Here is a 13,906-nt window from a genome sequence, read left to right as displayed (position 1 = left end):
ACACATAAAACTGTAAGACCTCAGAGGTGAGTTCGAAATTCGTAAGGCCTCGATAAGGCATTATTTCAACCATAAGTGCTCGAGAAGGCGGGTCCAAATTCATAAAATCTCAAAAGAGGTAATGCCGGCCTCATCATCGACTTCACTAATGGCGAAGTATACTCGAATTTATAAGACCTTAAGAAAAAGGCGTAAAATCGATACAAAACCTAAAGGTCAAATTGTGCCCGAGTTCGAATACACTCACTCGGGGACTAAGGTTTGAACTACACTCGAGCTCGACCAAACTCACTCGGGGACTGCTTCGAAAAAACCTAAGGGTTAGACTTCACCCGGGCTCGAATAAACTCGTTCGAGGACTATATTGAAAAACGTAAGGTTTGATTTTTTACCCGAGCTCGAATCAACTCACTCGGGGACTGCCTTGAGAAAACCCAAAGGTCGAAGTTCACCTGAGTTCGAATACATTCACTCGGAGACTACTTCGAAAAACATAAAGGACTACCATCGTTCCAAAAAGATAAAAGGCAAAGTAATAACAAGATTGAAAAAGGAGCAATAGATGGCAAAGGGCAATGTTTTATAAAAAAGCTCGCTACCGGAGCAATTACATAAAAGGGGAAAACAAACAAAGCATAGCCTATTCCCGGAGTCAATCAGAGCCATCCTCGAATTCTTCGGGGAACGTCGCCCTTCTCGAAGCGTCCTCAGCTTCGGCGGCTTTGGTGACGTCTGATGCAAGATCGAAACCGCGACGTTGGAGTTCGGTAAGAACTTCAAGCCGGGCCTGACACTTCGCATATTCGGCTAACATTCTTGACTGCTGGTTGGCCGCATCAGCATCGGCCCTATATTGGGCCACCAGATCGTTGGTAGTCTCCTCGGCTTGGGAAACTTTAGCCTCAGCTTCCTGAAATCGATTGGTCCATAGCTCAATTTCAAGGACTCGAGCCTCATTGGCCATACGTCACGGGCATCACGTCACCGATCATATCGTTTATTATCATTACTCTCTAATAAACAAGGGGACTATCTGTATTGGGTGATACCCTTTTTGCTTGAGCCCGACCGGGTTGGGTCCGGTCCGGGGCAAGTCGGGGCCATCGAACCCGACCTGGATGCAAGGTAGAACGACGGCCACGTCAACAACCGAGGTCGAGTCATTTCGAGACCGTTGCAGAGCTCGATATGAGTCACCACCGGATGGAGAAACACACAAGGTCGGAAGCCGGACTCGTAACGGATAACCAAGCGTCGTCGGATATCTCGCCCAAACGTGATTTTCTCAACCACTTCAGGCCATTAAGGCGTAATTACAGGGATCCACGATGTAATTAATTTACCTACCTTATTGTTACCCTTAATCAGAATGTATAAAAGGGGAGAAGACCCCATAAAGAGGGGATCAGAAACCATTACACTACAGTACCATCTCTCTCAATTCTTGTACGCTATCAAGCACAATTGTTCTAAGCAATATTATATTCTGCGATTATTTACTTTAACAGCAATTGTTGAGTCTTTATCTTTTATTTTCCTCAATCCAAACCTTTTGTATCTTTTAGTTCACGGATCCTTAAAACCCCATATAAATTCAATTGTTATCCGGATTCCAGGGTAAACAATCATTTGTTTTGAAACAAACTAAAAAGGAAAGTACCTCATTTAATACGAAACGGAGGGAGTATATGAAAGCAGAAGGTAGGTAACAATTCAGACGTTAGAAAAATGAGGACAATTAGAATCACGTTATATATGTACATGTCTCCCTCTTTTTTGTCTACTACGTACTGAGCTTGTGTGTGGCAACAAATATCCAACATCTCCTGGCTGCAGGCTCTTCTCTCTTAATTAGTCTACCTAACTTCTTTTCCATTGATTCTAATTTTACGTCTGCTTTCTTCTACCATCAAATGGGCTTTGCAAAATTGAATGAAGTAAAACATAGTCAATTCCTAGCTTTCTCAAATGGCCGTACTGCTCTTCACTATGATTGCTTTCTCCAATCTTGTTTCTTCTGCAACAAAACTCTTAGCCTTGACAAAGAAGTGTACATGTACAGGTAAACAATCAGCAGTACATTATCCCCCCCCCCCTACCCACCCACACACACACACCATAGTATTGGTAAATTTTGATATTGAATACTAAAATGCAGGGGTGAGCTAGGTTTCTGCAGTGTGGACTGTAGGAATAGGCAGATATACTTAGATGAAATGAAAAAGATTGAGATTTACACTAAGAAACTGCTAGCATCTTTTGTGCGGCAACGTCGAGAGGCCGGTGGACGGTGTAGTGAAACTACACTTCTGTCGGAGGATTACAGGCAGCCTGGCGAGCCACTGTCGTGTTCTAAAAATCGAGTTACATTCACATTCTCATAGTCGATAATATACTATACTAGTCGGAGCTAGAATTTTTAGTTTATAACTTATGAGCCATAACTCTTATATTTTTCGGGTTCTAAATAAACTATTTTGTACATATTTAATAAATTTAATAATACAAATAAAGAGTTTGAGACACAGCTATTGAGTTCTGCCATACCTGTAACTATAAGGCTGGCTCCGCCCCTGGTATCGCTATTACATATTTTTTCGTTCCCATTTGGTGTCTAGTCCTGCATTGGTCTCAAATAAATACGGATTAAATTCGTGCCAAAAAATCTTGCATAGGAAGGTAAAGCTAGGGCTCCCTAATAAAAGCAATTCCATATCTGGGTCTCGAACGAGACTTCTAATAAAAGATAACCACCTTTTAATTTAATTACTTTTCATAGCTACAAAGAATTTTTAATTTACACATCATACTTTCAGTGTATTCTGTATTTTTCAATGCAAATACAGTTTATATTTTTTGTATTTTTGCATGTATTTATGTATTCTGAAGGTTAGTTTTTGTGGCAGATTTCCTGTATTTTCTGAATTTTTATTGTTTGAATACAACCGCATTAAATATAGTGTAAAACTAACTACAAATGACTACACTAAATTGAATACAACCGAATATTGCTGTATTTTTGATTTTTTGTTGTTTGAATACACTCGAATTGAATAAAGTAAAATTGCATACATTGTAAAATAGTTAAAAATAAATGTAGTATTGAATACAATGTATACAACTGAATTGAATACAACAGCATACACCTTATTTCTTAATTTTATGTTGTTTGGATACAAAGAGTTCAATACAATGAAATTGAATACAATATAAAATATTTAAGAATGAATATTCCGAATTGAATATAATGTATACAATCGAATTGAATACAGCGACATACATCCCGTGACAAGCAATTAGTAGCTACAGAATATAATTAACTAAATTATAGCTACACATGACAATAAGCCTCCAAACAATACTCATTTCTGAAAAATACTTTAAAGAGTATTTACTATTTCACCATAACCTTATTGGATAGTACAACTATTAGAATTAATTTGAGTAATGTGTAGTTGAAGAGAGAAATACATGTTGATGATTGAGTTAATTATTTGCATGAATGTCCCTAACGTTGCAATAATTGTTGATACGTATGATGATTTAATCCTTGCACTTTTTAGATATTTGAAATTAAATTAAGTTGATTTTTTTTTTAAAGGAAAAACCTAAGAAGCGCAAAAGGTTTATTGAACAAAAGTTAATTTTTTCTTCTTCTGAAAATTAGGGTAGGCAAAGGGAAATCAAGAGAAAAATATTGAAAACTTTGTTCTCCCTTATTCAAGGTTTTGAATAATATGTTAAGTTGCTTTCAGTGGCGTACGCAGAATTTTATGTAAGTTATGTCACAATTAATCGGTAAACGGTGACTCATAGAAGTTATGGGAGATGACAAGAGAGATGAAAAGCCAAATAGAGTAGCAGTATGCCAACACATTCAAAAAAAGCAAATCGTAAAGGAGTTCACCGAGTATTTAAATAGATAATTCTTATTAGTAGTAAAACATCCAATCCATTGTGTCTGGTCAACTGGCTTGTCCTTTGTACTTTGTAGCAGGGGTCGGCAGTTCGAACCCGTGCAAATCGAAGCATCTCTTTTTTAACTAGTAAAAAAAGATGCCCCAAATAGTTAACTCACGCAAGCATATGGAATCAAACACCCGACCTTCAGTTTGAGAGCTAGACGCTGGTGTTCGCAATAAATTTTCGTAGTATGGAAAATAAACTGCAACAAAAATAATATAAAGAAAAAAAGATTTTATTGATAAATATTTGTGAGTACAATTCTATGTTTGTGGATGCCTTCACCAATTGCGGAGTGTTCTTCTCCAACTCTGAATGTCCCTTAGAGAGTTATGTAACCCCTCTATTTATAATGGTACAGGATGGACAGTCCAGCTACATATGAACTCTCTTGCTTGATTCTGATTGGTTCATGTGAGTCATCAAACTTATCATATAAGCTATGTGATAAGCTTGCTTGTGATTGGCCAAGACATATCATTTTAGACACTTGGCAACTCTTGATTGGTCACTGTTTTAGACTGGGATTGCCACATCACACGTGGCGTCATCTTGTTGGCTTTGAGTTTGACTGGATATGCCATGTCACTTGGCACATGGTATGAGTCTGGGCCTTAAGATGAAATGGAACTTGGGCTTAAAAATAATAAAATGGACTAATTTAATTTGTAAAGTCCATATTAATTACTTAACCCAATTGAGTTTAATTCAAATTTTGTATGAATTAGACCCAATAAATTTTATATGTCTACAGATGCTCCCTACTTCAAGATTGTCAAGGTGTCGACTTGTTGAACCTTAGACGAGGCTTGAAGTACCTGTGACAATAATTACTCCACATCTTTTCATCAAATGAAGTATTTGAGCACTTAGATAAGCAGTAACCTTTTTTTGTGAAAAGGCGTTAGACGACCTAAGCTAAGAATTCCAAATCCACGTTGGAGAAAAAAACAAAGTTAACTTGAACAAAATTTTGCTTAAATAAAACAGCCCTTTGAATAAGAAGAATATAATCTCTAGATACAAAGTCCACGTAGAAATTGATTACTGCTTCCTCTTGCACTTAGAATTGTGACAGTAGTAAACTTAGCAAGATAGTAATTTGAGTCCATCTAATATTCAATTGCTTCAACCGTCCTTTAACTCTATATATAAATAGACAGGAGTTGACCCTTAAAACACATGAACAGAAAAGGATCATCATGACTCACAAGCTAACGCAAAGAAACCCGCATTTATTCTCGAAATATCTGGCTAAGTATCTGTCAAATTATTTGACATCTTTCGTTGCTTCCTTCTGCTTCCTGTGCCTTACTGCCCCTAATTAACGTACTAATCTGTTATTATTTCCCTGTAGATTTCCTACTAAACAATAGCAGAATACTCAGAGCCATGGACGAGCCCCGCAACTACGTACATTGATTACAGAGAAATGTTGCAATTGCATTGATCACAAAGGAGTCCTGAGCTTTAGATTAGCGGGTCAGACACATGCTCAATCATGATAAGCTTGATATCACTGGTAACTCAATTTTTCAATAACGACGAAGCATTGAGAGACAACACCGTAGCAGGGATGTACGACGCTAGAGCAGCCCTCAAACTCAATAGAGATCAACTAGATCACCAAAAAGCTTCGTGCACTTAGCATCGTGGGCTCCCGCATCCTTCCCCCCCCCTCTTTTTTTTGCAGGTTTATGAGGATGTGATGGCAAAGGCTTTAGATGCTTTCACAAGTTGTGCTCGCTTGCCCTAGTGGAAGATGCTCGACTTTGGGATGTAAAGTTGTTCATCTTGTACTTTTGAGGACTTGTGTTCGCCATCCAAATTGGAGAGGGCTCTGACCTTTCACTGGCACCGTATCCGCAGAAGCAGAAACGTCGTGCTATGGCACCAAGGACTCCTAAAATATTTTCTTTTGTAGGATTTTGAGAGAGTTCCAGCGATCTTGATGTCCCTAGGAAGATGCATTGCAAGCGAATCACTCATCTCTGCATTGCGGCTTGGCGAGAGAGACACATGAAGTGTCCTTTCAACTTCGGCGATGAAATCCCTACTCTTGGAGGCTCGGAGAGACCATATTTCATCAGTGGCGAGTGCGACATGTACCACATCGCATTGTTGCAGGCTGGCGAGGAAGACAACTGGAGTAGGCCTTTCCAACTTCGGCGAGCAAGCACTTGGCGCGTCTCCGCAGCTTTGACTTCATAGGATTTCATGCTCGCATTGAAAAAATCGTATCTCGACCTAGGAGTGTCCAAACTGCAATCCGCTTGGTTCTGGAGAATCAAAACTTGCACCACAGCGACATATCCAAAATTTAGGGCCAAATTACATCAGGACAAGTCGGAATGAACTTTTGAAGCGATGCACAAGTCTGTGATTTCGGCTTCACAGCACTGCATGCTATCATTGGAACGCATATATCTCAAGCTAGGAATGTCCAAATTGCTAGACATTTGCTCCACTGGAAAGAAGACTCAGAAATAAGGAAATTCCCAAAGTATCATGGAAGGATTCCTAGCAGATTAGCCGCAGAAATATTTTGAAATTGACCCACCTGTCTGCCGAACTCGCTATTCAGCTTTGTGCGCACTCGCGGAAAAATTCATATCTCGATATACAAGTGTCGGAATCGCAAGCCATCTGTGCCATTGGAAAGAACACTACAATTTCTGTAACACTTGAAGATATCATGGACGAACTCCTTTCGGATTGCCCGCAACAGTAGTTTGAAATTTCTCCTAACGTCTGCCGCACTTACGATCCAGCTTTGCGCACTTTTGTAGAAAACTTCATATCTCGAGCTTCGGGTGTTAGAATCGCGAGCCGTTTGTGTCATTAGAAAGAAAAAAATGAGAGAAATAACACCTGAAAATATCATTGCATAATTCCTTTTGGACTGGCCACAATAATTTCTCGAATTCGTCTAGGTGTCTGTCATGCGTTTGTTTCTGCTTTGCGTACTCCTGTCGAAAGATTCATATCTCGAGCTAGGAGACTCCAAATTGTGATCCGTTTGCACCGTTAGAAAGTACACTCATAGAGCTGCAATACATATGAGTTTCGTGGCAGAACTCCTTCCGAGCTAGAAACAGAAAATTCTCAAAATCCACCTAGCTGCAGTAACTTTCAGATTCGTGTAGTTCCGGCGAAAAAAATCATATCTTGAGCTAGGGGCATCCAAATTGCAAGAGGTTTGTTATTACAAACTAGACATCAAAATCTACAACATATAAAATGTTAGGAGCAGAACGTCTTCAAGATGGACTGCAGTAGTTTTCCAAAGTTGATCCCGTCGTGTGTCGAGCTTGCTTTCCAGCTCTATGCTCTCTGAGTTGTCCTACAAATGTTTTTTTTCTTCTTGAAATTGACTCTACAGTCTTGCATGTAGTAGCTTTGGATATATGCGTCACAAATCTTATCTCTTCATATTTCTTTTGTAGACTCGCAAAGAAGCTCAAAGAGTCCGGATATCAGACCGAGGTGTCATACAAGATGTGGAGCCACCCCTTCACCAACTATTGCACTTGATTTGTTGATAGTCTTGAAGCTCATCAATGGCGGCTCCCATGGTGATTGGGACCTTCAACCAACAATTGAGGATGACATCTGATGTGGAGACATCATATATACTTGGAAAAGCATTTAGACGCGTCACCAATAAAGCCTAGTTTACGATCATCTTCATAATTTAGGCTTTTGTATAGAAAAATCTAGTTCCTATTGTCTCTACATTTTTAGATGTACCAACTTTTGTACTATTGAAGCAATAAAACATCTTTTATACTTCAACGCAAATCGTCTCCTTTTCCTCGTAGATATGTGCCTCTACACTTGGAAGAATTAATGTAATGATCCGATGATGCCAAACTTTTATTTTTTTAAAACTCATGCGACTGAAATTAGAATGAAACTCTAAGCTGCCTACGTACCTCGTGAAAAGGATCAAGTCATAACGTAGTTCAGAGGGATGAGTTTCTTTTGTTTTGTTTTTTTATGTCCTAGTTTTTGTCTAGGCCGCCTCTCGCAAGGTTTTCAACCTAGCGGACTTCTTCTTTTTTTTTGTTGTTGTTAGCCGTACACAGTTTAGACTCATGCGGGCCAGGAGTGTAGCAACATGCAGTTTAGGCTCTTGCATTAAGGAGCTTCATGAATTGCATTTTAGGATCATACGTCGAGGAACGTAGGTGACTTTCATGGGAAGTACTGCTTCAGAAATTTTCCGTTGATCGGACCAACTTTGAGACCATCCTTATCGACAATTTTGTATGCGCCACTTGAATAAGCTTCCTTCACAACATATCGCCCATCCCATTTTGAGGTAAACTTGTCGCCTATGCGTTTGTTGAGGATTATGGGTCGTCGAACGGCTAGGAATAAGTCTCCCACTTGGAATGATCGTGGCCGCACTTTCTTGTTGAAGGCTCTAGCTAGTCGAGCTTGATAGCACTCCAATTTTTGTTGCGCTTCTAATCTTTTCTCATCCAAGGCCTCTAACTCTGCTAGGCGAAGTTGAGCATTTTCTTCGGATGTGATCCCTTCTTGGATGTTTCCACAACTTTGATAGGATGTTTCCACAAAATCTGACTTTTCTCGTTGACTTCCTCGGGCGGTCGGCATGGCTTCTTTCTCTTTCTTTGCTTCTTTACGAGGCTGGCAAGTGTAAACAATGGTTCTCCTTTGCACCTTCAGCGGACCATCTGTGGATATTGACAAAATAGACTTCCTCTTCATACGTGATGGGAAAGCACTACAGATTTCTTTATCAGCAACAACTTCAAAATGATCCCGCTCCTTATGGACTTGCTCCTTATGTTTTGACAATATCTTTCTAGATGGCGACTTCCTTGTGGTCCCTAGGCGACAAAAGACAGAGGTCTTTGAGGTAGTGGAAACTTCTTTTAGATGTTTGGAAGATACACGTTCACCTTTGTGACTTAGCCTTTCAAACACCGAGACCGAAGGGGTTGAGCCTCCAATGCGATCAAATACTGAAGCCCGTTGTTTTATTTTCTTGCCCTTAACTTCCTTCATCTCCTCTACCGAGGTGTATTGTGATAAAGTTATCTCTTTGCTTCTCTTTGATGAAATTTGAAGAGGCTCTGCCAAACTGAACCCCAACCCAAACTTTAGAGTGGCGACGTAGTGCCCTTGCTTTCTCAACTTCATTTGGGACTCATTGAGCCCATGTATCTTTTCACCAGTGACTTCGTCTTTGAGTTCTCCTAGTTGTGATAGATTGGAGAAGTCATAACCAGACTTTTCAAGCAGTATGAAGGCCTTAGGATCATAGTTCCCTTTTATTTTATCAACTTGGAGATTGCCTTTAGCAGACTCACAAGTCACGGATGGGATTTGTGCAACTGGGACAGTCATATGCTCCTTCAAATGTTGGATATCTTTGTGACTCATTTGCTTCTTTGGAGTACATTCCTGTAGCAAAGGTTGCCCTTTATTTCGACACTCATGTGGAACATAGCGAAAAACCGGATGCTCCTCAGTCTTTGTCTGTATGCCACTTTCAGATGTTGATAGCTTAATGGAGACTTCTTCCGTTCCCTTCTTAGGAAGCTTGGTGGTAGTCCATTGAGCCACATTTTCCTCTTCTGACTTGACATCAGCTTCGTCATCTGATGATGGTTTCTCCACTTTCGGTTCACAAGAATCTAGGTAGAATTTTGCGTCTGCAAAGTATGACTCCGTCTCAGTGAAAGGCTTGATGTCTGCATCAATTTTGACTATCTCAACATCTCTTCTGTACTTCAGACATTGATGCAAAGTAGATGATACCACCCCATTCTCATGAATCCAAGGACGTCCCAGCAACAAGTTGTATGATGTTTTAGCATCTATGACGTGAATCAGGGTGTTTGAATTCATCTCACCCATGGATAATCCTATGCGGATCATACCTATGGCTCGTTGTCCTCCTTGGTTGAAACCTTGGATTGTTAGGTTACTTTTGGATAGCTCATCTATAGAGATACCTAGCTTTTTTAGCACCATCTTTGGCATGATGTTGACAGCCGAACCATTATCAACAAGTATGCGATTGAGATGTTGTTCCCGAATGGACCCTACAAAAAACAAAGGTCTGTTATGTGGCTTAGACCCCAGCAGCAAGTCATCATCTGTGAATGAAATTGTTGCACAACATGTGACAACTTTTCGGTTGTCATGATGTTCTTGTGTTTTAATTGGAGCAGGCTCATCGTTGTTGTCCGTTGTTTCGTGAGTACTAGAAACCACATGAGTTGCACCAACGTGACCTCCATGAAGGAATTTTCCAGGAAAGAATTCATGCAATGTGATGGGCTTTCGGAACTTCGGCGATAAGGCACTGTTAATCTTCTTGCTAATAGAAGATTTGATATTTCTTGGTGATTGTAGCCTATCTGCATTGCTCATCATCTCTCTTGAATTAGGAATTCGTAGCCTCAAAACTGCCTGATGTTTTCGCTTCTTGTGAGTGACTAGAATCCAGCCCTCATCATCTTTGTCTTTGGAGTTATTGTCTAGCTCTAGTGAACCATGAAGAGTTTTCCTTGGAAGATCAACTTCAACGGTCTTGAAACTTCCAAATTGTAAGAAGGCAGTGCTTGATACGTTATGCAACTTTGAACACTTCTTTTCCTTGAGCGCGATACTTGCATGATTTGCTTCTGCTGTTTCATCCATGTCTATGATGATTTTTCCTTCACTTACAAGAGCCATGATTTTCTCCTTCAAGGCGAAGCATTTCTCTGTAGGGTGGCTGATGACGCGATGAAACTTGCAGTATTTCGGATCGCCAACTTTGCCAATTTCCTCTGGCCTTTTTGATTCAGGGAGATCGATGACTTTCTTGTCCAGCAGTTCATCAAGGATTGTGGGTACATCTTAATCTGGAAATGGATAAACCTTCGCCTCTAATTCCCTCAAGGTGGGACGATGCTTCTCCTCTTTGGGATATTGACTCAGGGTCTTATCCTCCTTCACTTTTTGCTTAGTAGTGACCTTCACAGAAGTTGCTTTCACCGCCATTAATTCTTTGATTTGGTTCTTTGTTGCAACATTTTTCTTGAACTCCTTTTGATCGGCAAATAGAGATGCCTTTCCATGACTTGCGATGCTTAACTCCATGTCGTGCGCTCGTGTTGCTAGTTCTTCAAAAGTTCGTGGTTTGATCCCTTGTAGGATGTACAAATGGCCCCAGTGCATTCCTTGAATGCACATCTCCACAGCAGATATTTCTGAAAGGCGATCTTTGCAGTCCAAAATTAACGCCCTCCAATGATTAATGTTATCCACCACGGGCTCGTCCTTCCTTTGCTTGGTGCCTGTCAACTCTATCATGCTTACAGTTCTTCGGGTACTGTAAAAACGATTGAGGAATTCCTTCTCAAGTTGCTCCCAGCTATCAATGGACTGGGGCTCCACGTCAATATACCAGTCAAATGCGTTCCCTTTCAGAGAACGAACAAATTGTTTTACCAAAAGGTCACCATGCGTTCCAACATTTCTACAAGTCTCGACAAAGTAGGCAATATGTTGCCTTGGGTTCCCTTTGCCATCAAATTGATGCAGCTTTGGTGGTTGATAATTGGTTGACATGGTTAAATAATCAATCTTCTTAGTATAAGGCTTAGAGTAGTACAATGAACTTTGCGATGGTCCGCCATATTGAGCTCTGATGGTGTTTGTTATCATGTCCTTCAATTGTTGGACAGATAACGCCGCAACTGAAGTAGATTGCTTTTCCTTTTGAATGTTTAACTTTGCAAATGATTCCTCAACAGCTGTTTTCTAGGAGGTGAAGACAGGTGAACGAGGATGGACATGGCTTGACTCTCCAGGTGTATAGGCCTCCAATTTGTTCATGAGTTGAGCGATTTGAAGGTCTTTGTCTTCAACGGATTTCTTCAAGACCACTATAGTTTGTTCCATCATGGTAAACTTTTCGTCCACGTTAGTTGCGTCAGTCATCAAGGCATTGACTTTCGTTGAAACTGAAGAATCCACCAAATCCTCAAATCCGCCAAGGTTTGAGGCTGTTTGAGAAAGTTCGTCAAAGAGAGAGAATGGGGTGTTGCCCCAGAGATTGCGGTTGCGAACGTCATAAGAGATCTACTCTTCTTTGCCATCTCCAAGGAGGCGAGGTATTCGGATCCATCCAAGCCACTAGCCTTGAACTTGCTTCGAGTGATTGGGCCAACATGACTGAGCTCAGCAGATGCGGCAACAGTAGCATCTTTGCATGAAACATCACACTTGCGGAAGGCCATTGTAGCAGTAGATCTGAAGTTTGTAGTTTTCATTTTGCAAGAAGGAGAGATGAAGGGCAGAATTGGTCCCACTGGGACCTGGATTTGGTAAGTTGGTGTCACTTTAGTTATTTTATCTCTTATTTGTTTTTATATATCCTCTACCATAAACGAATTTAGTTAAATTTTCGACGAAGCGATGTCACGCGACACCGCTTGGGCCTATGTGCATCCGCCCCTGGTTGCTTTACTTCTAGAATGACAGAAAGCACAGTATACCATACTCTTTAATTATGGTATGAATTATTTTTTTCGAAAGGGGAATTACATTTATGGTAAGAATTGATTTTTTTTAGTAAGAATTGATTGGTAATTACGTAGAAGGAAAAAAATAACTAACCTTTTATAACATGTTAAAAGGGAGTATAAACAAGTCTTTTGACCCAAAAACATTTGTTGGCCAGCTGTTGTCGATCTGATCTCTGAATCATGAACTTTTGAAATAATAAATTTAGAATGTCTTTAGGTTTATTAAAAAGTGCATGCCCAAGAGAAAATTCACGATGTAACCTTTAACCTCGTTATTTTTTCCGAAACATTAACGCAAAAATAAAGAACTACTGTCTCTGAATCTAGAAACTAATTTTTTTCTTTTTTTATTTTCATTTATATTTGTGAGCATCCGAAAATGTCCCATGTTTTCTTGAACATTTTTTTTCTCTTAATTAATTACTTTTATTCACATTATTGATAATTGGGATCCCTTGATAATTTGATGTAAATCCCTCTTTCACACCCTCCCCCAACCCCACCCCAAACCACTTAATCTAATAACTCCGCTAATTAGAAGAAGGAATTTTGAAAAAAAATATTATTCTTTTATTTTAATGCTTTCCTCTTTAATTTTCTGTATAAAGAGGGAAATACAATCGCATAACTATGTAATTAACCTGGGAGATAACATATATCCAATGGAATGAATGAGGTGCGCAGATATTAGCCTGAGCATCAACATCATAAAATGTATGTCAATATGGAAAAATACTTTAAAGGCCTAAGAAGCCAATAGGAATATTTGTCTATAACAAGTGAAGGAAATCTATAAAATATAGTCGTTTCGCAAATTAATAATATATATATATATATATATATATATATATATATTGGTGACGTAGTATAGCAAAAGTCAAAGTCTAGACTCCTATAATTAGTACATGGAGTAGGAATCCTAATACAAGCATGCAACGTCGTCTTTGAATTATGCAATTATCTTCTTCAAAATATATGGCAATTTTCGAAAAATTGTTCTTATTTGGCAATTAAATTACTACTCGTTAACCTTAACGGAAAAGGAAACGGAAAACAAAGAAAAGGAGAGAGAGAGAGAGACACGAGAGAACAATTACTATTATATACAATTGATCTCCTAATTAAACACGTCAAAGTATACTTAACGAAATCTCTTTTGGGTTTTGTTGAATCAATAATCAGCTCTTTGTACACCAACAGAAAGATGGTTCTTCGCCATAACCGCAACGATAGCCGCAAGAAAAAAATAACGAATAAGAAATCTGCATGTGATACTCAACTAGAAGATGAAGAAACTCAACAAAATTTCTGGGTAAACAAATATTTTGATGAAGAAAGCAGCAAATTATATGGAAATCTCTGGCAGAAATCCTTACAATTTGATGAAA

The 13,906-nt window shown here is 39.4% G+C and overlaps 1 protein-coding gene across 1 annotated transcript; it reads left to right on the top strand.

Annotated features, from left to right (window-relative positions):
* Window positions 1-1,808: 1,808 nt before the first annotated feature.
* Window positions 1,809-2,787, top strand: LOC109217646. The gene is made up of 2 exons (XM_019381909.1): window positions 1,809-2,062; window positions 2,159-2,787. The coding sequence occupies exons 1-2, from the start codon at window positions 1,914-1,916 to the stop codon at window positions 2,382-2,384; spliced, it is 375 nt and encodes a 124-aa protein (XP_019237454.1). The 5' UTR covers window positions 1,809-1,913; the 3' UTR covers window positions 2,385-2,787.
* The last annotated feature ends 11,119 nt before the right edge of the window (window positions 2,788-13,906 follow it).

The sequence above is a fragment of the Nicotiana attenuata genome, unplaced genomic scaffold, assembly GCF_001879085.1.
Source record: "Nicotiana attenuata strain UT unplaced genomic scaffold, NIATTr2, whole genome shotgun sequence".
NCBI lineage: Eukaryota > Viridiplantae > Streptophyta > Magnoliopsida > Solanales > Solanaceae > Nicotiana > Nicotiana attenuata.
This window is presented reverse-complemented; position numbering and strand designations above follow the sequence as displayed.

What these genes read in the sequence shown, in the direction of transcription:
- LOC109217646 (XM_019381909.1), top strand. Translation starts at nt 1,914, where the DNA reads ATGGGCTTTGCAAAATTGAATGAAGTAAAACATAGTCAATTCCTAGCT. An exon ending in AAAGAAGTGTACATGTACAG is followed by an intron (nt 2,063 to 2,158) that starts GTAAACAATCAG and finishes ACTAAAATGCAG; the next exon opens with GGGTGAGCTAGGTTTCTGCA.